The sequence below is a fragment of the Lithobates pipiens genome, unplaced genomic scaffold, assembly GCF_037356315.1.
Source record: "Lithobates pipiens isolate NorthernLeopardFrog02 unplaced genomic scaffold, aLitPip1_a1.2 Scaffold_10, whole genome shotgun sequence".
NCBI classification, from domain to species: Eukaryota; Metazoa; Chordata; class Amphibia; order Anura; family Ranidae; genus Lithobates; species Lithobates pipiens.
This window is the reverse complement of record NW_027507686.1, coordinates 163,908,283-163,935,760: the sequence shown is the minus strand read 5'-3', so window position 1 is coordinate 163,935,760 and position 27,478 is coordinate 163,908,283. Positions and strand designations below refer to the sequence as shown.

Sequence of the window (27,478 nt, the reverse complement as noted above, 5' to 3'; positions counted from 1 at the left end):
TTCTGTTTTGTCCACATGGTGGCAGAGCACACCAATTCTGCCAACTGGGATTAGAATCACATCAGCCTTTCTCAACCAGAATTCTAGATTTTTCAAGGGGTTGCTAGAGCAATCAGCAATTTCTGATTTATGTGTAACCGGTGACATCAATTATCTTTTTAGTGATGTGTAAAAGGCTATATTTCTCACTGACCTTCCATTTAATCAGCATTCTTCCCATTGACCACTAATCTAAGGGGTCCCTTCACCACTGACCACCAGTGTAAAGTAGCATTTTCTGACCATTAATGTACAGTAAGAAGGCCACTATACTAACCATTAGTGTAAGGAAGAGGGGGTACTACATTGACTGCCAATATAGGTGAGCACTTTTTCACCATCAATATATATTGATGTTTCTCCACTGACCACCAGTGTGAGGGAACACTACCAATTTTAATGCCTTTTAGTAGTATAGAGCAGCCTTAGGTGTCAAATATGCTAAGCCACATTTTAGACAAGTTTTCCGTACTGACATACAGTAAATGTGTGCACCGTTTTTATCTTATTCTGTAATATGTTGCTTTTAATGGTTTTGGTTTTTGGAACATTATGAATTCACAAACATTTACATAGGTGGTCTATTTATTATCATTATTATTATTATTCAGGATTTATATAGCACCTACAGTTTGCCCAGTACTGTACAATGCAGAGGGGGGACAGTTCAATTATAATACAGTTCAATACAGAAGGGACAGGAGGGCCCTGCTTGTTGAGCTTACAATCTAAAGGGAGGGGGGGATGGTACAAAAGGTAATATATGCAGGGGATGATCTGATGGAGTTGGCCCAGGTGCAGTTCTTAGGTGGAGGTGGGTAGGCTTCCCTGAATAGGTGAGATTTTAGGGATCGCCTGAAGGTGGACAGGGTAGAGGCTGACTGGACATACTGGGTCAGGGAGTTCCAGAGGGTGGGAGAGGCTCTAGAGAAGTCCTGGAGGTGAGCATTGGAGGGGGTAACAAGGTAGCTAGACAGCAGTAGGTCTTGGGAGGAATGGAGAGGACGATTTGGACGAAATCTGCAGATGAGGTTGGTGATGTAGCTGGGGGCAATGTCGTGGATGACCTTGTATGTTGTGGTTAGTATTTAGAATTTTATACAGTGGGGTAGGGGAAGTTAGTGAATGGATTGGCAGAGAGGAGCAGCAGCCACGGATCAGTTAGTAAGCTGTATTAGTCTAGCAGCAGCATCCAGAACAGACTGAAGTGGGGATAGGAAGTGGGGAAGGAGTGAATAAGCGGTTTTGTGGTGTTGTGAGTCAGGAAGGGGCGAATTCTGTAAATGTTGCGAAGGTTAAGGCAGTAAGATGTGGCCAGTGATTGGATGTGGGGCCAGAAGGAGACGTCAGAGTGTAGGATTACACCCAGCACCATGGCATGTGTGGAGGGACCAATGGTTGTGCCATTGAACTTAATGGTAAAGTCATAGGGAGGGGATCGGGCAGGAAAAAGTATTACTAGCTCAATTTTAGAAAGATTAAGTTTGAGGAAGTGGTGTGACATCCATACTGATATGTCACTCAGGAAGTTTGTGATACATGAGGAGATTGAGAGGGTGATTTGAGGAGTGAAGAGATAGATCTGGGTGTCATCAGCATTGAGGTGGTATTGGAAGCCATGGGAGGTTATCAATTGGCCCAGGGAAGAGGTATAGAGAGAGAATCGAAGGGGTCCAAGGACAGAGCCTTGGGGTACTACACTGAGAGTGTGCTGAGACAGGTTGGAGGAGACCCATGAAAGAGCAGAATCACGGAAGCCAAGGGAGTGAAGTTTGTTGAGGAGGAGCAGGTGGTCAACTGTGTCAAATTCAATATAGTAGACATGGTTTATTTGTGGCTACAGCAGGCAAACTAAAACCTCCACACTCTGTCCAGTTGGTACAAGAGGAGAGAGGATCACAGCATGAAAGACTGTAGAAACCAGAGCATACACTGCTCAGTCAGGAGAAGCACCACCAGGCAGATCACTATGATCCGGGGAGCCCGATGCCTCCTGTAGTTGTGGGAAAGGAACACCAGTGGTCGGGCGTGACGTCAGCATCTAAAGGCAGGAAGGGGTCGTGGCTAACACAATTCAGAGCCTTTGACAAAACACTACAGGAGGCACCAGGCTACCCGAAACACAGTAATCTGTCTGACTGTCCTTCACCTGACTAATTAAAGAGCTGCCTCTGCCCTTCTACCTGGAGGTGGGCCATACACCTGAAAAACGCCACCCAAGGCAAACTCCTTGTTTCCCTCATGGTATATATGCTACTGCATTCCCTCCTTTAATCACTTCGCGCCCAGGCCAATTCTGACATTTCTCTCCTACATGTAAAATTCCTAATTTTTTTGCTAGAGAATTACATAGAACCCCCAAACATTATATATGTTTTTTTAGCAAAGACCCTAGAGAATACAATGGCAGTCGTTGCAACTTTTTATCTCGCACGGTATTTGCGCAGCAACTTTTCAAACATGTTTTTTTCTGGAAAAAAAACTGTTTCATGCTTAAAAAAAAAAAAACTGTAAAGTTAGCCCAATTTTTTTGCATAATGTGAAAGAGGAGGATACGCCGAGTAAATAGATACCCAACATGTCACGCTTCAAAATTGCACGCGCTCGTGGAATGGCACCAAACTTTGGTATTTAAAAATCCCCATAGGCAACGTTTAAATTTTTTTACTGGTTACATGTTTTGGGTTACAGAGGAGGTCTAGAGCTGGAATTATTGCTCTCGCTCTAACGTTCGCGGCGATACCTCACATGTGTGGTTTGAACACCGTTTTCATATGTGGGCGGGACTTACGTATGCGTTCGCTTCTGTGTACGAGCTCACGGGGACAGGGGCGCTTTACTTTTTTTTTTTTTATTGTTAATTTTATTTTTATTTTTTTAGTTTGACACTTAAAAAAATAAATAAAAAAATTGATGACTTTTATTCCTATTACAAGGAATGTAAACATCCCTTGTAATAAGAATATGGCACGATCGGACATATTTACAGTGAGATATGGGGTCAATAATAATGAATAAAATAAAAAAAATAAAAATAAAAAACAATCCTGGCTTCCCTGCCAGATCAGCGCCGTTAATTTGAATACCGAGGCCGGGCGTAACGTCATAAGATCGCGCCCGGCCTCCGAACGATCATAGAGACTCCGGGGATGATCTGGTCCGCCGGAAATCTCTATGGTAACTTGCGGGGGCTGGCGGATCCTGTGACCGACTCACCGATGGAAGTGGTGAGTCGGTACAAGCACCGGAGGGCAGCGGGAGGGGGGGCGTCCCCTCCCGCCGCCCGTAAGAACGATCAAGAGGCGGAACAGCCGCTATGATCGTTCTTATAGTGCAGGGAATCGCCGGCTGAAAACGCTGATGTCTGTGGCCTCAGGCATCATTCAGATATAACCACCGAAAGCCCATGACGTCAATAGACATAGTATGGGCGCCAAGTGGTTAAAGAAAAAAACCTCCTACTTGCTGTACTTTCCCCTAAGTACCTTTCCCCCCTCGATCCAGTGCTGTGCCCATCTGCAGCAGTGCTGGTCATTATTTCTGCTCTTACAAGACAGACTGAGAGCAGTGGGAGCCATTAGCTTCTGCTGCTGTCAGTCAAATTCTGTGGGTAAGGAGTGGGGGGGAGCCACGCTGTGTGTGTCTATAGAACATATTGGTTTTTTTTTTTAGGAAAAAGCAAGCCTTTAGTATTACTTTGAATCCCCCAGGTGACCCTGTACATAAAGCACTTGACCCTGTTAAAATCGCTGCTGTAGTTTTTAAGCAGCATCATCGAATAGCTAGCCACTCCAACTGCCCACTGCTATCTGACAATGCTGGACAAAGGAAACAGTCTTCTGACTGACTCCACAGAGGCAATGTAGCAGAGGAGACATGGCTGCAGAATGGAGAGGGGACTGACTTCAATGCCACCTGTAGCTCCCATAGGAACACCCATAATTTGGGATTCTGCATGGGATGGAGCTACAGTCAGCACTGACAGTATCAAAAATGTCATCTTATTAATTCTAAACCACAGCACCAATTTTAACAGGGGAAGGTGCTACGTGGACATGGTGTCCTGGAAACAGTTCTTCTTTAAACATCATACCCTCTGTTGTTGTCTCTGTGGTCATTTAATTAGAAAATTATCCATCACCCCCACATAGCTCAGTCACTCTCTCATCTTGTGAACTGCTGATGTAAAACTCCATTATAATTTAGCTCAGGGCATCGCAATAAACTGAGTGATCACTAGATGAAAGCAGACTGCCGATATACTGTAATTGTCATTGGTTGCTCCTTTCAGGCAGATCCAGAGAGATTATGTTTAGGCACAGTCACTGGATGGATGATAAGATGTAACTTCTTAATACGATTGTTCCTCGGTGTTGTGACCAGTGGCGGCCCATGTATAAGGGCCACAGGGGCACCCCCCCCCCCCTCAATCCATGCTTCCAGACCCTAATCTCCATGCAGGGTGCTGGACACATGGAGTTCAATATGTTTTTTTTTTGAAGCATGTGATTAGAGGCAGAGGCTCTAATTGGCTTGAAAAAGGGTAGGCTTGAGGCATCCACTTGTAAGACTTAATATTCACTAATGTCTTCTTGCTTCTCCTCCCAGCCAATCAGACCCGATTGGCCAGGAGTTTTGGAATGGGCCTCAGGATCCACCTCTTGTTAGGCCAGGAGGAGAAGCATTGGCCCCAGAAGCAGCAGTCTCTTCTAGGAGCCCCACCCCGGCGTTAGCAGTGCACCGCCACCTCGTCCTCCTCCCCACCTCCACGACAGTATAAGGTAAGAAAAGAGATAGGTGTAGCACTCAAAATATAATGATATAATGAATACAAACACACAGCTCCTGGCTAATACTGCCAACAAGGTGGCTGCCGCATCCCGGCATACACTCGAATCATGTCAAGTCACAAGCTCCTCCCTATGCGTTCCGTCATACATTGATGTCGCCAGGGGTGTGGTGTCACGTGCATAGAAATGCATTATATAGAAGGGACATCTAACTAGTGGAATTAGATGTGTTACAACCAGCGGAAGCACCCAAGGAGACAAACCAAGGGCACTACCCAGTGACCGGAACCCTGCTTATCCACAGTGATCAAACTGCAAATAGCAAGTGGAAGAACTATAACATTAGGACAATAGCCTCAATCATGTAATTATATAAAAATTCAAATATCAGCCAACCTACGCATGAATTATAAAAAAATGATCATATATTGAGTTAGGCCCCTTTCAGAAATGCGGACCGTATGTCTGTTTTCGGATGAAATAAAGACATATATGCATGAACATCCACTTACACCCGATATCATCAGTCTCTGCTATGGTCTAATTCTGCAGACGAAGGAAAATCCTATTTTTCTATCCGTCTGCAGAGCGGATTGGATGAACACGGACAGACGGTCAGTGTTCATCCCATCACCCATAGAGGGGAGCGGAGATCTGACAGGATGGGCCCTGCACAGTGTGCAGGGACCACCCTGTCATCCGCCGGCTCAGCGGGGATCAACGGAGCGATCCCCGCTGAGCAAGCGGATGTTCACGGGGTGGATCATCACGGATCTGTCCCGTGTGAAAGGGGCCTTACAAATATATTCATTTGAAACTGCAGTATGCCAGAAGACAGAACCATCTTGTGGAGTGTACAGAAATCATCAGTTACCACATTAAATTTATTAAACATAAATAAACATGTGAATAAAAAGTACCTTACTAAAATATACATAGATCTAAAACTGAATTATCCATAGCCTACAAGACAACATACAAAGGCTAAATTAGCTAAAAATCATGCTTTAACTGACAATTGCGCGGTCGTGCAACGCTGTATCCAAACAAAATTTACATTTTTTTCCCCCCACAAATAGAGCTTTCTTTTGGTGCTGCGGTTTTTATTTTTTGTGCTATAAACAAAAAAAGAGCGACAAAACACAATGGGGGTTATTTACCAAAGGCAAATGCACTTTCTTTGTAGTTTGTACTACAAAGTACAAGTGCAAAGTGCACTTGAAATTGCACTGAAAGTGCACTTGGAAGTGCAGTTGCTGTAGATGCGAGTGCGACATGCAAAGAAAATAAAAAACAGCATTTTAGTTTGCACATGATTGGATGATAAAATCAGCAAAGCTTCCCCTCATTTCAGATCTACCCCTTCAGATTTACAGCGACTGCATTTCAATGCAATTTCAAGTGCACTTTGCACTTGTAGTGCAAAGTGGATTTGCCTTTCGTAAATAACCCCCAATATTTTGTACTTTTTTGCCATAATAAATACCCCCATTTAAAAATAATAATAATAATTTTCCTCAGTTTAGGTTGATATGTATTCTTCTACATATTTTTGGTAATAAAAATTGTAATAAGTGTGTATTGATTGGTTTGCAGAAAAGTTGTAGCGTCTACAAACTATGGGAAAGACTTATGGCATTTTTATTATTATTATTTTTTTTTACTAGTAATGTCGGTGATCTGTGATTTTTATCAGGACTGCAACATTATGGCGGTCAGATCGGACACTTTTGACACGTTTTTGGGACCATTGACATTTATACATCGATCAGTGCTATAAAAATACACTGATTACTGTGTAAATGTCACTGGCAGGGAAGGGGTTAACAATAGGGGGAGATCAAGGGGTTAACTGTTTTCCCTTGTGTGTGTTCTAACTGTAGGAGGAAGGAACTGACTAGAGGAGATGACATCGTTATTCCTAGCTTGTAGGAATACACAATCTGTCTCCTCTCCTCACAGAACAGGAATTTGTGTGTTTACACACACACACGTCCCTGTTCTGGCTCTTGAGCCCACGATCATGTGTGGCCAGCGGTCATCGCCATGGCACAGGGGTCCATGCCATAAGGTGAGAGTGATTAGTTATACTGGAGGTGGAGGGATTGTCATGCTACTATGGAAAAAAAAATTACTTACGTCAGTGCTACAGTTTGAATTTAAAACATATTTGTGTGAACTGTGAAGTTAAGTTATGGATTGTGGAAACTAACTAGTGTCGGGTGATTGTATATAGTGTATACCCCATTTACCACTGACTAATGCAGAGTTGCAATGCAAGGAGATCAGCTAAAAGTAGTTGGATCTGTATGTGCGTTATAATTAATCAAAATTAGTCGATTAATCGATTTAAAAAAATCAATTAATCGCACACAAAAATTTTAATCAGTAACAGCCCTATTTTTTATAATTCATGCGTAGGTTGGCTGATATTTCCATTTTTTTTATATAATTACATGATTGAGGCTATTGGCCTAATGTTATGGTTTCTTCTGCTCGCTACTTTCAGTTTTATCACTGTGGATAAGCGAGGTTCCGGTTACTGGGTAGCACCTTGGTTTGTCTCCTTGGGTGCTTCCGCTGGTTGGAATGCATCTAATTTCTGCCACTAGTTGAACGTCCCTTCTATATAATGCAACTCTATGCATGACAAAGCCAGTGAACTAAAGTTATTGATAGATCCACCTTAATTCTGTGTTCCATATATAGTTCTGATAACCTATCTCAAAAAATTCAGTCTGAACAACACCTTACAATGCAATATACAGTATTATATTTATACCCTTTTTATATTTATAAATTTAAAAGTCACAAACGTTTTATAGGTTTCTTTGTGTATGAAGTATGAATTTAATCTATACAACCTTTTTAATAAAAATATAACAATAATCAATGTCAGTTTCCTGAAATTATCTTTCCTTTATACCTGACCATTTGGACGTGACAGGACAGTGATGCATTGTGGGTTGCTTCTGAAGTACACACATCCTTTCCATAATAGATCTGTAGGTGGGTTATGAGAAACCTTTGGTGCAGACGCCCAAACCTAAAGTGCATAAAAAGGTTATAAAGGGCAAAATAATAGGCAAAAAGCTAAACACTTAGTTTCAGTTTACTGAATCAGATCAGGCAGCGATTGTGATTGGTTACTAAAGGTTACAGTGTATCATTACCGCTCACCTACTGGCTGCTAGAGGTTAGAGCACACATTATGGCTCACTGATTATTTGCTAGAGATTATAGCACATGACTTCTGCTTGTTGATTGATTGCTAGAGATTACTGTACCTCAATACTGCTCACTGATTGGTTGCTAGAGGTTTCTTGACGTCCTTACCACTCACTAATTGGTTGCTAGAGGTTACTGCACATTATTACTGTTCACTGATTGGTTGTTAGAGGTTACTGCATATCCTTACCGCTCAATGGTTGGTTGCATGAGGTTAGTGTAAATCATTACTGCTCACTGATTGGTTGCCAAAGGTTATAGAACATTATCTTCTCACTGCCTGCACACCATGGGCTACGGAGGTAAGACAGACAATACACAGAAAATTCCTAGGGATCCTAGGACTCCTGGGATCAGTGGCAATGCCTGGGGAGGGGGATGTGATCAGTGGCAATGCTGGGGGGTTTAAGAGATCAGTGGCAGTGGTGGGGGGATGGGATTAGTTAGTAGGCAGTTACCTGTGGCAAATTCTGAATCATGTAGAGCAAAGCTGCAAATCTTTGGCAAGTACAGTATATACTGTAGTGGGGGATTCTACACTGACCACCAATGTAATGGGGAACTTTCAGTGACCACCAATGTGAGGGGGGATTTACACTGACAACCAATGTAATGGGGGATTTTATGCCACCCACCAATATAAAGAGGGATTTCTACATTGACACCAATCTAATAGGAGCATTTACACCAACCACCAGTGTAAGGAGGAATATACAATGACCTCCATGACCTCTAATGATCACCAATGTTAGTGGGGATTTACACTGACCACCAATATAAAGAGAGATTTACAATGACCACCAGTGTAAGGGCAATTCTGCACTTACCACCAATGTGAAGGAAAATGTACACTGATCACCAACGTAATGAAGCATTTACACTGACAACCAATGTAATATTGGATTTTACATTAACGCCCAATAAAGGGGGCTTCTACATGGACCACCAATGTAAGGGAGGATTTGAATTGACCACAAATGCAAGTTTGGATTGTTTTTACTGATTACCAATATAAAAAGGAACTTTTACACAAACCACTAATGTAAAGAGGGATATACACTGACCAACAATGTAAAGGGGATCTTAACACTGGCCACTAGTGTGAATGAAAGGATTGTACACCAAGCCCCAATGTAATGAGAAGATTTACACTGACCACCAATGTAACTGAGACATTTAGCCCGCGTTCACATTTGTGTGTGTTGGGAACACATGCAAAATCGCTTTCCTGCCACCCCAGAAAAGTGCTACCCTTTAGCAGATACAAAGCAGTGCCATTATGTGTTAACAGAACCCTGAATTTTGTTGCATGTGAATACGCACATCTCAGCAGATGCGTGAGATGTGCGTATTCACATGCAACAAAATTCAGGGTGCTGTGGCACCATGTTATTTTGAAAAAGTGCTCCACCTCCAATTTGCTTACCTTTGCAGAACAGGCTGTTGGGTTTACTTCCTCTTTCATTCCCTGCAAAGGCAAAGCATAATGGACTACTATGCATCACATAGTAGCCCATTATGTGTCACTTACCTGACACAGGATCCAGCTTAGTCCAGCGCATCCATCTTCTCGGTGGGGTCTCGCAGCTCCGCCGCTGTCATTCGGCGAAGCCGCGATGACGTCACTCCCACGCATGCGCCGTAGACAGCGGTGCCTGTCTTCGGGCAAATATCTCCTAAACCGTATAGGTTTAGGAGATATTTCTTGGACCTACAGGTAAGCCTTAATCTAGGCTTACCTGTAGGTCAAAGTGGTTTGTAAGGGTTTACAACCACTTTAATGACCACAGTTGTAGGCAAGACTTTCCAGCATGCCTCCCCAGTGGGCAGCATTCAGCAGAAGTGATGGTGAATATGACCATAGGGGAGCATGATATACAGTGCTTTAAAAAAGTATTCATACCCCTTTAAATATTCCACATTTTGTGATATTACAATCAAAAACGCAAATATATTTTATTGGGATTTTATGTGATAAACCAACACAAAGTGGCCCACAATTGTGAAGTGGAAGACAGATGATAAATGGTTTTCACATTTTTTACATATAAAAAATATAAATTTACATATAAATATCTAAAAAGTGTGACGTGCATTTGTATTCAGACCCCTTTACTCTGATACCCCTAACTAGTGGAATAATTTGCCATCAGAAGTCGCCTAAATAATAGAGTCCATCTATGTGTAATTTAATCTTAGTATAAATATAGTTGTTCTGTGAAGCCCTCAGAGGTTTGTTAGAGAACTTTAGTGAACAAACAGCATCAACAAGGCCAAGGAACACACCAGACAGGTCAGGGATAAAGTTGTGGAGAAGTTTAAAGTGGGGTTAGGTTATAAAAAATATCCCATGCTTTGAACATCTCACGGAGCACTGTTCAATCCATCATCAAGACATGGCCATCCAACTAAACTGACAAGCCATGCAAGGAAAACATTAATCAGAGAAGCAGCCAAAAGGTAACTCTGGAGGAGCTGCAGAGAACCACAGCTCAGGTAGGAGAATCTGTCCTCAGGACAACTATTAGTTGTGCACTCCACAAATCTGGCCTTTATAGAAGAGTGGCAAGAAGAAAGCCAATGTTGAAAGAAATCCATAAGGCCCCTTTCACACCGAGGCGGTTTTCAGGCACGACAGCACTAAAAATAGAGCCTGTGTAGCGCCTGAAAAAAATGGCCCTTTCACTCCAGTGTGAAAGCCGGAAGGCTTTCTCACTGGAGCGGTGAGCTGGCAGGATGGTGAAAAAAGTCCTGCTACCGGCATCTTTGGAGTGGTGAAGGAGCGGTGTATTCAAAATGTTATGTGTGGCGGAAAACTAACACTGCACATCACAAAGAACACACCATCACTGCCATGAAACATGGCGGTGGCATCATCATGTTGTGGGGATGCGTTTCTTCAGCAGGAACAGGGAAGCTGGCTAGAGTTGATAGGGAGATGAATGAAGTCAAATACATGACAATATTAGAAGAAAACCTGTAATGCCGCGTACACATGGTCGGAATTTTGGCCATCAAAAGACCGATGAGAGCTTTTCGTCTGAAAAAATGCGATGTGTGTATGCTCCATCGGAATTTTGCTGGCCTAATTTCCGCCAGCAAAATATTGAGAGCAGGTTCTCAATTTTTCCGACATAAAATTCCGTGTGTATGCAATTCCGACGCACAAAAACTCAGGCATGCTCAGATTCAACTACGAGACGGAAGCTACTGGCTACTGTCTATTGAACTTCCTTTTTCTAGTCCCGTCATACGTCACCGCATTCTTGACGGTCGGAATTTGGTGTGACCGTGTGTATGCAAGACAGCTTAAGCAAAATCCAGTCGGAATTCCGTTGGGAAAACCATCAGAGCTTTTTCTGACCAAAATTCCGATCGTGTGTACGGGGAATTAGAGTCTGCAAAAGACTTGAGACTGGGGCAAGGAAAGCAGGAAAACAACCCTAGACATACAACCCATGCTACAATGGAATGGTTTAGATCAAAGCATATACATGTGCTAGAATGGCCCAGTCAAAGTCCAGACCTAAATCCAATTGAAAATCTGTGGCAAGATTTGAAATTTTCTGTTCGCTCTTTATCAAATCTGACAGAGCTTGAGCTATTTTGCAAAGAAGAATGGGCAAAAAGTTCACTCTCTAGATGTGCAAAGCTAGTAGAGACATACCAAAAAGACTTGTAGCTTTAATTGCAGTGAAAGATGGTTCTACAAAGTATTGACTAAGGAGGGCTGAATACAAATGGCCGCCACACTTTTCAGATATTTATTTGTAAAAAAAATGTAAAACCATTTATCATTTTCCTTCCGCTTCACAATCATGTGCCAAGTTGTGTTGGTCTTTCACATAAAACCCCAATAAAATACATTTACATTTTTGATTGCAACATCACAAAATGTGGGAAATTTCATGGGGTATAAATACTTTTTCAAGGCACTGTACATATGAATGCTGCCTCTATTTACATATCAATGTCGTCGGTCCATGGCTATTTACATATTAATGCAGGTTATTTACATGTAAACACAGGGTCTGCAGGTGAGTCATCTGTGCATGGCAATAGGACAGAGTAGCATTAGTAACAGGACTTCACACTGAGAACACAGCACAGGACTAAAACTTCAAGGGACAAGGGAATTTGAACAGGTAAAATTGATTATTATGAGGCAGCTGCTTTGGACACCACAACAATGATGGGCCCAGGGCAGCTGCCCTTTTTGCCCTGCCTTAAAAACGGTCCTGCATCTATGGCCAGCTTCACTCTTTCAGTCCTTCTGTGTAAAGGTTTACCAGAGGCTGACATATCAAGCCAGACTGAAGTACCACAAAAAATACATTTATTATTTTGGAGTATTCAAAAGTTAGATGAGTGATGGCTCATGGCCACGGAGAGCCAGTTTCTGCTTCCAGAAGATAATGAAAGAGTAGCAGAACCTGTAGCAGAGCACTTTTCGTTTTATACCATATTTATGTTGTGTTAGATATGGATATTAGATATGGAGATTTGTGGGTTGGCACGCAGGAGCTCAGTGCAGTGAAAAATTAAAAAATTATACAGTTATAATATTTCATAGAAACCACATGCATCAAATACCTCAATATAAGATATTATACTTAAAACCTGAAAAATTGCTGCGCTGTTCCTTTAAATCAAACACTTGTGCAAATACTACTGCGCAGCTCAAACATGTGCAAACATATCATACAGAATTCATAAACTTAACATAACATAATACAGATTCACAAAATCATGATACAGCGATATATTGCAATAACTCTGTCCAAAATGTCACAAAAAGTGAATTGTGTAATTAGGAACCAATGTACTACTTATTTCATAATAAAAATCCCATCCAGTGACTTCTTCCATTTAACCACCAGGACACCTATACACTCTTACCAGAAAGAGTAGACCCCAAAGAAAAATTTTAAAGTCATCACAAGGATAGTAGAGGGCCTCAGCCTACTACACAAAGCATGTATTGCCATATAACATGTAAAGAGAAAACCGATCCACAGTGCAGGTAATCCAAGCAAATATTTCTTGAAAAACAAGCACAAAAACTGCAAGAGTAATGGAAAAAAAAAATGAAAAGACTATCAATTACCTTGTAGAAAACTATAATATAATAAATTACAGTGTACCTTGTTTTACTTCTTTGTACCCCCCCCCCCCCCCCCATAACTCTATGGGACTGAATTGGTGTCTTCTCCTTACCGTTACATGCTGGTGAGCAGGAAGGATCAAGTTCTGTGGAAAGCGATACATAGACACAGCATGTCCTCCTTCCAGCTGCCACAGGATGTAGCCACTTATATCAACAGCTTGGTGTGGAGAAGAGTTCACTATCCGAACAAAGTGGCCCAAGGAATTGACTTCAGTAATCTTCAAAGGACAAGGAGAGCTAAAAGAAAAAAAAAAAACATTTGTTTAACCACCTTCAGACCGGACCATTTTGCTGGTAAATGACCAGAGGTCTTTTTACACTTTGGCACTGCGCTGCTTTAACTGGTAATTGCGCGGTCATGCAATGTTGTACCCAAACGAAATTTGCGTCCTTTTCTTCCCACAAATAGAGCTTTCTTTTGATGGTATTTGATTGCCTCTGCGATTTTTATTTTTTGCGATATAAACGTAAAAAGACCGCAAATTTTGAAAAAAAATGATATTTTCTACTTTTTGTTATTAGAAAAATCCAATAAACTCAATTTTAGTCATACATTTAGGCCAAAATGTATTCAGCCACATGTCTTTGGTAAAAAAAAAGTCAATAACTGTATATTTATTGGTTTGCGCAAAAGTTGTCACATCTAAAAACGAAGGTACATTTTCTGGAATTTACGCAGCTTTTAGTTTATGACTGCCTATCTCATTTCTTGAGGTGCTAAAATGGCAGGGCAGTACAAAACCCCCCCAAATGACCCCATTTTGGAAAGTAGACACCCTAAGGAAATTGATAAGAGGCATGTTGAGCCCATTGAATATTTTTTTTTTTTTTTTTTTTACACAAAGTTGTCACTAAATGATATATTGCTCACACATGCCATGGTTATATGTGGAATTGTACCCCAAAATACATTCTGCTGCTTCTAGTGAGTACGGGGATACCACATGTGGTCGACTTTTTGGAAGCCTAGCCGCGTACGGGGCCCCGAAAGCCAAGCACCGCCTTCAGGATTTCTAAGGGCATACATATGTCATTTTACTCCTCACTACCTATCACAGTTTTGAAGGCCATAAAATGCCAAGATGGCACAAAACCCCCACAAATGACCCCATTTTAGAAAGTAGACACCCCAAGCTATTTGCTGAGAGGCATGTTGAGTCCATGGAATATTTTATATTTTGCCACAAGTTGCGGGAAAATTACAAACTTTTATTTTTTTTCACAAAGTTGTCACTAAATGATATATTGCTCACACATGCCATGGGCATATGTGAAATGACACCCCAAAATAAATTCTGCTGCTTCTCCTGAGTACGGGGATACCACATGTGTGGGATTTTTTGGGAGCCTAGCCGCGTACGGGGCCCCGAAAACCAAGCACCGCCTTCAGGCTTTCTAAGGGCGTAAATTTTTGATTTCACGCCTCACTACCTATTACAGTTTTGAAGGCCATAAAATGCCAAGATGGCACAAAACCCCCCCAAATGACCCCATTTTAGAAAGTAGACACCCCAAGCTATTTGCTGAGAGGCATGTTGAGTCCATGGAATATTTTATATTTTGCCACAAGTTGCGGGAAATGTACAAACTTTTATTTATTTATTTATTTTTTTCACAAAGTTGTCACTAAATGATATATTGCTCACACATGCCAGGGGCATATGTGAAATAACGCCCCAAAATAAATTCTGCTGCTTCTCCTGAGTACGGGGATACCACATGTGTGGGACTTTTTGGGAGTCTAGTCGCGTACGGGGCCCCGAAAACCAAGAACCGCCTTCAGGATTTCTAAGGGTGTAAATATTTGATTTCACACCTCACTACCTATCACAGTTTTGAAGGCCATAAAATGCCAAAATAGCACAAAACCCCCCAAAATGACCCCATTTTGGAAAGTAGACACCCCAAGCTATTTGCCAAGAGGCATGGTGAGTATTTTGCAGCTCTCATTTGTTTTTGAAAATGAAGAAAAAAAAAATAATGTATATTTTTTTTCTTTTTTTCAATTTTCAAAACTTTGTGACAAAAATGAAGGTCTGCAAAATACTAACCATACCTCTCGGCAAATAGCTTGGGGTGTCTCCTTTCCAAAATGGGGTCACTTGGGGGGATTTTGTGCTATCTGGGCATTCCATGGCCTCCGAAACTGTGATAGGCAGTGAGGAATGAAATCAAAAATTTACACCCTTAGAAATCCTGAAGGTGGTGCTTGGATTTTGGGGTACCGTACGCGGTTAGGCTCCCAAAAGGTCTCACACTTGTGGTATCCCCGTACTCAGGAGAAGCAACAGAATGTATTTTGGGGTGTAATTTTACATATAACCATGGCATGTTTGAGCAATATATCATTTAATGACAACTTTGTGCAAAAAAAAAAAAAAAAAAAAATAATAATGTATTTTTTCCACAACTTTTGTCAAAATATAAAATATTCCATGGACTCGACATGCCTCTCAGAAAATAGCTTGGGGTGTCTACTTTCTAAAATGGGGTCATTTGGGGAGGTTTTGAACTGTCCTGGCATTTTATGCACAACATTTAGAAGCTTATGTCACACATCACCCACTCTTCTAACCACTTGAAGAAAAAGCCCTTTCTGACACTTTTTGTTTACATGAAAAAATATTTTTTTTTGCAAGAAAATTACTTTGAACCCCCAAACATGAAGTGTTTTTTTTAAAGCAAAAGCCCTACCGATTAAAATAGTGGGTGTTTCATTTTTTTTTTTCACACGGTATTTGCGCAGCGATTTTTCAAACGCATTTTTTGGGGAAAAAACACACTTTTTTTTATTTTAATGCACTAAAAATCAATATATTGCCCAAATGTTTGATGAAATAAAAAATATGATCTTAGGCCGAGTACATGGATACCAAACATGACATGCTTTAAAATTGCGCAGAAACGTGCAGCGGCGACAAACTACGTACATTTTTAAAAGCCTTTAAATGCCTTTACAGGTGACCACTTTAGATTTACGGAGGAGGTCTACTGCTAAAATTAGTACCCTCGATCTGACCTTCGTGGTGATACCTCACATGCATGGTGCAATTGCTGTTTACATATGACACCAGACCAACGCTTGCGTTCCACGTTGCGCCTTAGCAGGGGGGGACAGGGGTGTTTTTTTTTATTTTTATTTTTTTTATTATTTATTTTGCTTTTTTATTTTATTTTTAAACTGTTCCTTTCATTTATATATATTTTTTTATGATTTTTATTGTTATCTCAGGGAATGTAAATATCCCCTATGATTGCAATAGGTAGTGACAGGTACTCTTTTTTAAAAAAATTAGGGTCTATCAGACCCTAGATCTCTCCTCTGTCCTCAAAGCATCTGACCACACCAAGATCGGTGTGATAAAATGCTTTCCCAATTTCCCAATGGCGCTGTTTACATCCCGCAAAATCTAAGTCATGAAATGCTCGTAGCTTCCGGTGTCTTAGGCCATAGAGATGATTGGAGCCATTCTGGTCTCTGATCAGCTCTATGGTCAGCTGGCGGAACCACCGGCTACATTCTCAGGTTCCCTGTTGGGACAGGAGAGCCTGAGAAAACCATGGAAGATGGTGCGGGGGGGGGGGGGACATTCCCTCCCACTGCTTGTAAAAGTAGTCTAGAGGCTAATTAGCCACTAGGATTGCTTTTACATAAAAGCCGACCGCTGGCTGAAAAGAATGATACCAAGATGATACCTAAACCTGCAGGCATCATTCTGGTATAAGCACTCAAAGTCCCGCAACATACCAGTATGTTGCTGGAACTGGTTGGGCATATATTGTAATTTTTTTTTCATGCAGCCTGTGGGCTGAACGAAAAAAAAAATATTGATCGGTGGGTATGCCCACCATTAGATACCTCCCTTCATCCACCCACTTCTAATGGTGGGCATACATGCACCATTTATATATGCCGAAGCATGGGGGCATCCTCCCGCAAAAGGTAGGAGCAGATCGCTCCTCCACCCCGTATGCCCCCATGCTTCGGCATATATGCTCTTTTTTAACTGTGGTGGTGAAATCACCCCCGACAGTGCTGGAGTCGCGGCTTTATGTATCATGGGAGCAAACGCTGTTGCTGTCAAGATAAATAAATCCGCGCTGCAACTGAATGGCGTACCTGCTAAGCAAATGATGGTTAACAATAAAACAAAGTAACATTACAGTATAACAGTAAGACGTACCATACCTGCAAAGCAAATACAAAAAAAATAGCAAAAAATAACACATTTAACACAATCTGTGCCTAAAATATATATATGCCGAAGCATGGGGGCATCCTCCCGCAAAAAAGTTATGCCGCGTACATACATTCAAACTTTTCCACGGGCAAACCCTCCGTCGGAATTTTGACTGTATGTACGTGGCATTAGGAGCAAAATCGCTCCTCCACCCCTTATGCCCCCATGCTTCGGCATATATGCTCTTTTTTAACTGTGGTGGTGAAATCACCTCCAACAGCGCTGGAGTCGTGGCTTTACGTATCGTGGGAGCAAACGCTGTTGCTGTCAAGATAAATAAATCCACGCTACAGCTGAATGGCGTACCTGAAAACAAAAAATGGTTAACAATAAAACATTGCAGAATAGAATACAGTACAAAGGAGCAGAACAATAGAGAGAGAATAGAGAGAGAGAGAGAACAATAAAACGACAACTATTTTTGGTTTTTTTATTTTATATTTTTTTTGGTTTTTTGGTTTTTTTACTTTTTTTTTTTTTTTTTTTAACACTTTTTTATGTAACTTTAAGGCCGCGTACACACGGGCGGACTGTTCGCCCAACTTTGTCCGTCCAACAGTTTCGGCAAACAGTCCGCTCAAAATTAGCATGGACGGACATGGCCACACACGACGAACGAACAGTTTGCTGAAACCGTGCGCGATGACGTGAACGGCACGTACGACGGGACGAAAAATACGACGTCCTATACACTGCATTATAGCTTTCGGCGTGAAAATCCTTTCTGAGCATGCGCGCAACTTTGTTTGACGAACAAGCCTACACATGAGCGGACTGTTCGCTGAAACAAGGTTTCAGCGGACAGTTTTTCGGAAATTCCGAAAAACCTTGTCCGTCCAACTGTCCGCTGAAACTGTCCGCTGAAAGCCCACACACGAGCGGACTGTCCGCCCAAACACTGTTCAGCGGACAAAGTTGGGCGAACAGTCCGCCCGTGTGTACGCGGCCTAACACTTCTGTTGTAACGGTTCCAGCGGTTTGGGTCTCTCAAAATGTGATGGCATCTTGGGAGACCCTGTGAACGTGTGCCTAGCCTGTGCAATGCTGTACCCTACGCTAATACTCAACTAGTTCATGGTAGCGTTCAAGACACTCACCCTGACAAAGACCAGGATTGCCAGGACAGCGTGGACAATAAGAACGGGTGTCACGCCTAAATCCGCGCTTTCTGCAGACACGACATTTTCTTTGGGGGGCTCGTTGGGTAGGGGTACTCGGGAGGACATAAGAATAATGCCTCTCATGCAGCCGGCTTACTGCATCTGGTAGGGGAAGGTGAGGTGGAGCACCGCCTGGATACAGAAGGGCTCTGACGATATCCTCCTGGAATTTGAGGAAGGATCCAGTCCGTCCTGAAGCTTTGTGTAGTACATAAGCATTCAGTATAGCCAATTGGAATAAATAAACAGACACTTTTTTGTACCAGCGTCTGGACTTACGGGCAACTAGATACGGCGCCAACAACTGGTCATTGAGGTCCACCCCTCCCATGTTAAGGTTATATTTGTGGACACAGAGGGGTTTCTCCACAATACCAGTCGCCGTAGGAATTTGGACCGTCGTGTCTGCATGAAGGGAGGTAAGAACGAAAACATTCTTATTATCCCTCCACTTCATAGCGAGCAAATTATTACTGCGCAAGCAGGCTCTCTCCCCCAGCCTAAGACGGGACTCTACAAGCCGCTGGGGAAAGCCCCGGCGATTAGGTCGCACGGTGCCACATGCTCCAATCTGCTGATCAAACAAGTGACTAAACAGTGGCACGCTTGTGTAATAATTGTCCACGTACAAGTGGTACCCCTTTCCGAATAAGGGTGACACCATGTCCCACACTATCTTGCCAGCGCTTCCTATGTAGTCAGGGCAGTTCTCCGGCTCTACGTGACTATCTTTACCCTCATAAACCATGAAACTACGTGTATAGCCTGTGGCCCTGTCACAGAGCTTATACATCTTGACCCCGTATCTGGAACGCTTGTTGGGGACGTATTGTTTGAATGACAAGCGACCAGAAAACTTAATCAGGGACTCATCAACGCAGACAACTTGATCGGGAGTAAACAAGTCTGCAAAACGTTGGTTGAAGTGGTTTATGAGGGGCCGAATTTTGTAGAGCCGATCGTATTCAGGGTCTCCACGAGGACGACAGAGTTCATTGTCGCTGAAGTGCATGAACCGCAAAATCATCTCGTATCGTGCCCTGGACATGGAAGCAGAGAACACGCGCATATGGTGAATTGGGTCAGTGGACCAATATGACCGCAACTCACTCTTTTTGGTTATGCCCATGTTGAGGGAGAGGCCCAGAAAGATTTTAAATTCGGAAACCGTAACTGGTTTCCATTGTCTGGCAAGGGCGGACTGGGGAATAGTGGCGATGTGTTGAGCAGCGTACAAATTGGTTTGGTCCACAATAGATCTATAGAGATCTTCGGTGAAAAACAGTGAGTAAAAGTCAAGTGTCGTAAAATCAACTGTTTCCACGTTAATGCCAGGTTGGCCAGTGAATGGGGGAAGTACGGGTTCTGCAGAAGTGGTGGGCACCCAAATAGGATTGGCGAATTCTGCAGGAAGGGCACTATGGGTACGACGGGCCTGTCTTTGTCTTCTTCTTGGTGGCAGCGGGACACTACTTGTGCTTGCCACCTCGCCAGCTTGAACTGCACTTATGGGACTCGCCACGTCACCACGTGTTACTGCAGTGCTGGATGTAGGTCCAGGGTGTACTAGGCCGCTGGTGCTTGCCAGTTCACCAGAAGGATGAGCGGCTCTAGTACGTCTCTGCTCCATACGAGTGGCCTGCGGTTTATGCACCTCAACAACAGAATACATTCGGGATTGGGCACACCTGTCCCTAACAGAGGCCTCATCTCCGTCGTCAGAGCTATCTGTCATGGAGCCGCTGTCCTCTACAGGATCGTATTCTGAGCCTGAATCTGACAGATGAGTGACGTCCTCTTCACTATCTGTCATGCTCAGAAACGTGTAGGCCTCTTCACTAGTGTACCTTCGCTTTGCAATTTTGGGCTCTAAATTTAGGGGTACACTAGTGAGACTCACAGGTAAAAAAGCACCTAGCCTGTCAGCGACTGTTTCAAAACGCTACAAAAAAAACTGTTAGCGATCACAGGGATCAAGCCTGACTCTGCGAACGCTGCAGTTATGTGTGTTGTGTTTTGTAAGTGACAGTGATTGATCGATACTGCACTTGGGTGGGCTGGGCTGGGCTTGGCGGAGGGGCTAAACGCAGGTGCTAGCAGGTATCTGGGCTGATCCCGCTAACAATGCGTTTTGGGAAACCTAAAATGCTGGCAACGCTAATATAGATCTGATCAGATACTATATTACTAAGGGAGGTGTATGCTTTGCGCGTGGGTGTTAGCGGTACTGGCACTAACCTGACGCTGGGGCGACGCAGGCCTTATCTGACCCTCAAACTTATATCACCCGCCGGGTGATCAGGGGGTTAAACCTTTATTAGGTAATAAATGGCGGGTGCCCTGAAACAAAAAAAAAATAACTAACCAACCAGCGTCACCTGTAACCGTTATATGGTGATCACTGGTGAAAGGGTTAACTGGGGGGCAATCAGGGGGCTATGCGGTAGTATATGGGGGTCCCTGACGCTATAAAAAGCTGCAGCGAACCTAAATACTTACCTGCCTAACTAGCGTCACCTGTGACACTAATACAGCGATCAGAAAAACGATCGCTTATTAGTGATACTGGCGACGGGGGGTGATCACGGGGTTAAACCTTTATTGGGGGGGTTAGGGGGGCACCCTAGAGCTGAAGGGGGCTAGCCCTAACTGCCCTAACAGTTATTACAGTCACAAATGACACCAATGCAAAAAAAAAAAAAAAAGAAAAAAAAAAAAAAAAAAGTATTGGTGTCACTGTGACTGGGGGGGGCAGGGGTGATTGGGGGGTGATTGGGGGGTGATCAGGGGGGTGAAAAGTGTGCCTGGCGTGTTCTACTGTAAGTGTAGTGTTGGTGCAACTCACCGATCCTCTCTCCTCGGTGCCGGAACGAAAAAGACCGACACGAGGAGAGATTACTTCACTTCCTCTGCCTGTGTTTACATTACAGGAGAGGAAGTGATGTCATCGAGCATTTTCATTCGTCGGGAGCGATCGCGAGGGGGTGGCCATGAATGAATGGCCGTCCCCTCGTCCGGGATCGCTCCCGAACGAATACCGACCGCCGCAGGCACCGGGCGGGGGCCCGATCGGGCCCCCGATCGGGCCCCCGACCCGCGGGCAGGCAAGGACGTACATGTAAGCCCTTATGCCTGCCCGTGCCATTCTGTCGACGTACATCGTCGTGCGGCGGTCGGCAAGTGGTTAATTAATGTAAAGGCTAATTTGACTTTAGACACACAGGGGGGATGTACTAAAACTGGAGCCCTCGTAATCTGGCTTAGCTGTGCATGGTAGCCAGTCAGCTTCTAAATTTGGCTTGCTCAATTAAACTGACAAGACAGCCTAGAAACTGGTTTCTGTGCAGCGCTGTACCAGACTTTTCATGCTCCAATTTTAGTAAATTCCCCCCCCCCCCCCAAAGAAAATCTCTGAACAAGGCTCATTTTAAAATAAGAAAAATCTCTCCAAGGGTGGCTCAGACAATGATAAAATATTTTTTTTAAATGGAAGTGGTCAAGGGTGAGGATTTCTATAAGGGTTTTAATGCTGCCTGTGGCCCCATCGGGAATATTTCTTCCCTTGCTTGATCTCCTCTATGGAGAAAATTGAAACTTTACAGAGATTATAACCCTGCCCCATGGAAACTAAAAGCAAAACTTATGCATTGGCTGAAGTTTAAGGATTGTCATTTGCTATACTGTTCTTTGTTTTAAGCATTGAATGTTGAAAATGAGAACAGTCATGGTTTGTAATAATGAATTGAGCCCAATGTCTATTTTGTGGTAGGTGCATGGCTAGTATGCAATTACATAGGATGTTGAAGGAGCAGTTACTCCTGGCTCCAAAAACTTTGGGGTCAAAGCCTTGACTGGTGCGTCTCTATTTACAAGCAATATGTTTTATTTAGGCCAGGGATATGCAATTAGCAGACATCCAGCTGTTGCAAAACTACAATGTCCCATCATGCCTCTGCCTCTGGGTGTCATTGTTGTGGTTGTCAGAGTCTTGCTATGCCTCATGGGACTTGTAGTTCTGCAACAGCTGGAGGTCCGCTAATTGCATATCCTTGATTTAGGCTATACAAAAAAAAAATAACTGAATGTATTTTTCCTTTATATGTTGAGCTGTCCACTGCATAAACCTTCAGTAGACCTTTAGAAAAAGTAAAATAGACTGAAAAAGTTCAAATACTATTTCTTGATCATACATCACGGGACACAGGAGCTTCATTACATAGTGGGTTATATAGGCACCTCTGGTGATTGGACACTGGTTGACCCTAATTAAAGAGAATTCCTCCCCTATATAACCCCTCCCATCTGGGAGGCACCTCAGTTTTTTCGCCAGTGTCTGGTTGATGGTCACGTAAAACTTAGCTCTATGCAGGTCCCTGCGAGGGCCGAAGGGCTACAACAAACCGGATCCATACCTCGGGCCGATATTGACTCCCATGATGGTATGGTACCCGGGCCTCGTCTGCCGAAGAAACGAGGTTTTGCCTGTAAGTCCTCTCCATTGGAAGACTGGGCTCTGGGAAAACCAGACTTGGGGTACTGTTTACTCAGAGCGCCCGTAAGTTTCTGGCAGAGCTTTCTACATGGCCCAGGTGGGAGGATCTTTTCGTAAGAGCCCCAGATATACCTGAAGGTTGGCTAACAATACCCGCCGTGATGGGTGAAGGCTGGAATTGGTCTGATATCAGCAATTCCTGCGGCGGGGACAGGTAAGGGAAGTCATCCTATATATTTAAATATATGAATGGATTTCTTCATTGTGAGTAGTTGTATGTCTTACCTGGTTTCCACCACTAGAGGGAGTAAGAGTAGCCTGATGCATACTTACATGCCTTTCAATAGAAACACGCTCAGTGAAAGCCTGGTTCTCCAGCTACTCACGTCTCCTTACAGTTCCTGCCACAGTTAAAGGTAAAAAGGGGTCCCACGCAGGTCAGGGGTCCCACGTTGCTCCCTTTGGGTTCTCCTCCCCCCCCCCCCCGGATTCCGCGGTCCTCGTGCACGCGCGTCGGGCGTGCTCCCGGCCTAATGGAGGAGGGGGGGGGGGTGTGGTTGCGAGCCGTGCACGTTAGTGTGCACGGCGCTGTACTGCGCAGGCGCCAGGCGGCAGTTTTAAAAAGCCCAGAGCGTCAGGGGACTGTAACTGGAGACACAGGAGCTGTGGGCTGTAAGCATCCATGCGGATTGGATCCAGGCAAACTTTAAGACACCTACTCAGCATCAGGTTGTGCAGTTTAAGCATATATTGATTTATTGTGAGACTTTAAGCGCAACAGTGATCGCATTTGTACTAGTACCTCTGCTTTGTAGCTTAGTACTATGTCTCCTCGTAAGAGGGTCTCAGGGGGAGGTAAAAAGAGCACTGGCAAGTCACCGCCTAGGTCCAGGGGTTCCAAAAGTGCCTGTAAATTACCATCCCCCTCTGCAAGACTGGAGCCTGCCTCTCAAGACGAGTCGGTGCCCCTTTCAGGCTTTGCAGCCTCTCCTAATGTCGCAGCCCCGGTCTATGTCACTGAGGACTCCCTTAGGGCTACATTGGAGGGTTTTGAAGGGAGGATCATGAATTTTATTTCTGCTTCCCTAAAAGATAGCAGGAAAAGGGGTAGATCCCCTCCCTCTGCTGAAATCCCTCTCTCAGATACTTGTTCTGAAAATGAGGAGGGATCCCTATCTTTGGATAGGGATCATGAGCAGTCGGATGAGTCAGAGGAAGAGGAGATAGTCCCCTCCTCCCAGGCACTCAGAAAGCAGGTGCAGTATTATACTGAATTGGTGCGTACCACATTCAGAATGCCGGCTGCTGAAGTCGCTACATCCTCTGTCTCTTCCCTGGGAGTCAGGAAAGCCCCACAGACTGCTTGTTCCTTCCCAATTCATCCTTTAATGGATGAATTGATGTATGAGGATTGGGGACATCCCGATAAACTGTTTACTCCTCCCAAAAGGTTTTCTATGCATTATCCTGTGGAGGAAAGTTTCACCAAGAAATGGGGGGTCCCATCTGTCGATGCGGCTGTTTCTTGTGTGAATAAAAACCTAACTTGTCCTTTGGATAATGCGCAGGTATTTAAGGATCCAGCTGACAAAAGGCTGGAAACCTTATTAAAAGCCTCCTTTTCCATGGCTGGTGCTGTGGTGCAACCTACAGTCGCAGCCGTGGGGTTGTGTCAGTTCCTCAAGGAACAGGTTAAACAGATGTTTGGACTCCTTCCCAGTGAGGAAGTAGAGAATTATGCAGAATTGCCTCACATCTTGTGTTTCATAATTGATGCGATTTTGGATTCTGTCCAACAAGCATCACGTTTGTCCCTCATGTTGGTTCACATGCGAAGGACCCTATGGCTAAAAAATTGGGCTGCTCAGATGTCATGCAAAAAGCATTTGACTGGGTTCCCGTTTAAAGGGGAACGTTTGTTTGGGGAAGAATTAGATAAGTTCGTCCAAAATATTTCAGGAGGTAAGTCTACTCTCCTTCCAGTCAAAAAGAGCAAACGTCCTTCATTCAGGCGTACTCTCTCTCCCGAAGCATCAAGCTCAAAACAGTGGCGACGGCCTTCCCAGCCCTCCTCTGCTAGAAAGCCTCAGGGCCGAGCCCAGGGACAGAAAAAGACTTGGGGGCGAAAGCCTGCCAAGCAGACCCCCAAGACCTCCTTGTGAAGGGGCGCCCCCGCTCGGCAGAGTGGGGGGAAGGCTCCTGCAGTTTGCAGGCGCCTGGCGGGAAGAGATTCAGGACAAGTGGGTGATCTCTTCGGTATCTCTGGGCTACAGGCTAGAGTTTCAGGAGATTCCACCTTATCGTTTCCTAAGGTCAAGGATCCCCAAGGATCCAGTAAAGCAGAAGCCGCTATTCCTGGCCTTAGATCAGTTACTATCCCAGGGTGTGATAGTAGAAGTGAGCCCGAAAGAGCAGGGTTCAGGTTTTTATTCAAATCTCTTCACCGTTCCAAAGCCAAACGGAAGTGTCAGACCTATCCTGGATCTGAGAGACCTAAACCGGTTTTTACATATCCAGACCTTCCGGATGCAGTCAATCCGCACTGTGGTCTCCTCCCTGCAAGGGGGAGAATTCATGGCATCAATAGATATCAAAGACGCATATTTCCATGTGCCAATATTTCCCGCACACCAGAAGTTTCTAAGGTTCGCGGTAGAGCAGCGCCATTTTCAATTTGTGGCCTTGCCGTTCGGGCTGGCTACGGCCCCTCGAGTCTTCACGAAGATTCTGGACCCTCTCTTAGCAATCTTAAGAGTTCAGGGCATAGCCATCAGGGCTTACCTAGACGACTTGCTTCTCGTAGAGAGAACTGCAGCGTGCCTAAGTCGCAGCGTCACCAAGACGCTAGAACATCTAGAGCACCTAGGTTGGATTATAAACCTAGAAAAGTCATCCTTGCAACCGACCACCAGGTTGGATTACCTGGGTTTGATTATCGACACCGCTCAGGGCAGGGTGTTTCTTCCAAGGCCAAAGGCCTTGGCCATTGGAGATCTGGTGCGCCTGATTCTGGGCAGAAGATCTTCCTCCATTCGGTTATGTATGGGACTTTTGGGAAAGATGGTCGCCTCATTCGAGGCCGTCCCATTCGCCCAGTTCCACTCAAGGCCTCTGCAAAGATGCATCCTTGCGGTTTGGAACAGGAAGCCCCAATCCCTGGATCTTCCTATGCGTTTATCCCCCGGGACACGCAAAAGTCTTGTCTGGTGGTTACAAACCAGGAATTTGCTGAAAGGCAAAACTTTTCTTCCCCTCTCATGGAAGATTGTCACAACGGATGCCAGCCTGACAGGCTGGGGAGCCGTATTAGAGGGAACGTGCTCGCAGGGGAAATGGTCTGCGACCGAAAGTCTGCTGCCCATAAATATCTTGGAGATTCGGGCAGTTTACATGGCACTCATAGAGTGGTCTTACAGACTGCGAGGTTTCCCAGTTCGGATTCAGTCCGACAATGCCACCGCAGTGGCTTACATCAATCACCAGGGCGGTACCAGAAGTCTGGTGGCCCAAAAGGAGGTGAATCGCATACTTGTCTGGGCAGAAGAGCATGTTCCGTGTCTTTCTGCAGTCTTCATCCCAGGAGTGGAGAATTGGCAGGCGGATTTTCTCAGCCGCCAGCAGCTATGCCCAGGAGAATGGGCTCTGCACCCCGACGTGTTTCAGAACATATGTCACAAGTGGGGCACTCCAGACGTGGATCTGTTTGCGTCCAGATTCAACAAGAAACTGGACAGGTTTGTGTCAAGGACAAGAGATGCGCTTGCCCAGGGGTCAGATGCTCTGACGGTTCCCTGGGATCAGTACAATCTGATCTATGCCTTCCCCCTGAGCCCGCTGCTATCGCGGTTCCTGGGAAGGGTCAAGAGGGAGTCGAAATCGGTCCTTTTGGTGGCCTCAGCTTGGCCCAGGCGACCATGGTTTGCAGAAATCATGAAGTTGGCAGTGGGCAGGCCATGGACCCTCCCTCTCCGGCCAGATCTGCTCTCACAGGGTCCAATCTACCATCCTGCTTTACGCAGTCTGAATTTGACGGTCTGGCTGCTGAGACCCACATTCTGAGAGACCGTGGCCTTTCGGGGCCAGTCCTTTCTACTCTGGTCAATGCCAGAAAGCCGGCCTCCAGGCGTATCTATTACAAGATCTGGAGGACATATGTTTCCTGGTGTGAACTCAGGAGATGGCATCCTACAAAGTATGTCATTAACAGAATCTTGGCCTTTCTCCAGTCAGGCCTAGAAATGAATTTGGCCATAAGCACCATCAAGGTGCAGATTTCGGCCCTGTCGGTATTTTTTTCAAAAACCTCTTGCATCACACTCCCTAGTACGGGCTTTTATCCAGGGGGCTATGCGGATAAAACC

The 27,478-nt window shown here is 44.3% G+C and overlaps 1 protein-coding gene across 2 annotated transcripts in view; it reads right to left on the bottom strand.

The window, feature by feature from the left end:
• The window catches only part of LMNTD2 (lamin tail domain containing 2), a 93,590-nt gene that overhangs the window by 14,836 nt on the left and 51,276 nt on the right, over positions 1-27,478 (bottom strand). For both annotated transcript variants that reach the window (XM_077459018.1, XM_077459010.1), the window contains exons 3-4: positions 13,275-13,461; positions 7,756-7,875 (exon numbers count right to left, since the gene is read on the bottom strand). In XM_077459018.1, the coding sequence (XP_077315144.1) occupies positions 7,756-7,875; positions 13,275-13,461 (307 nt within the window). The remainder of the gene's footprint in view (positions 1-7,755; positions 7,876-13,274; positions 13,462-27,478) is intronic.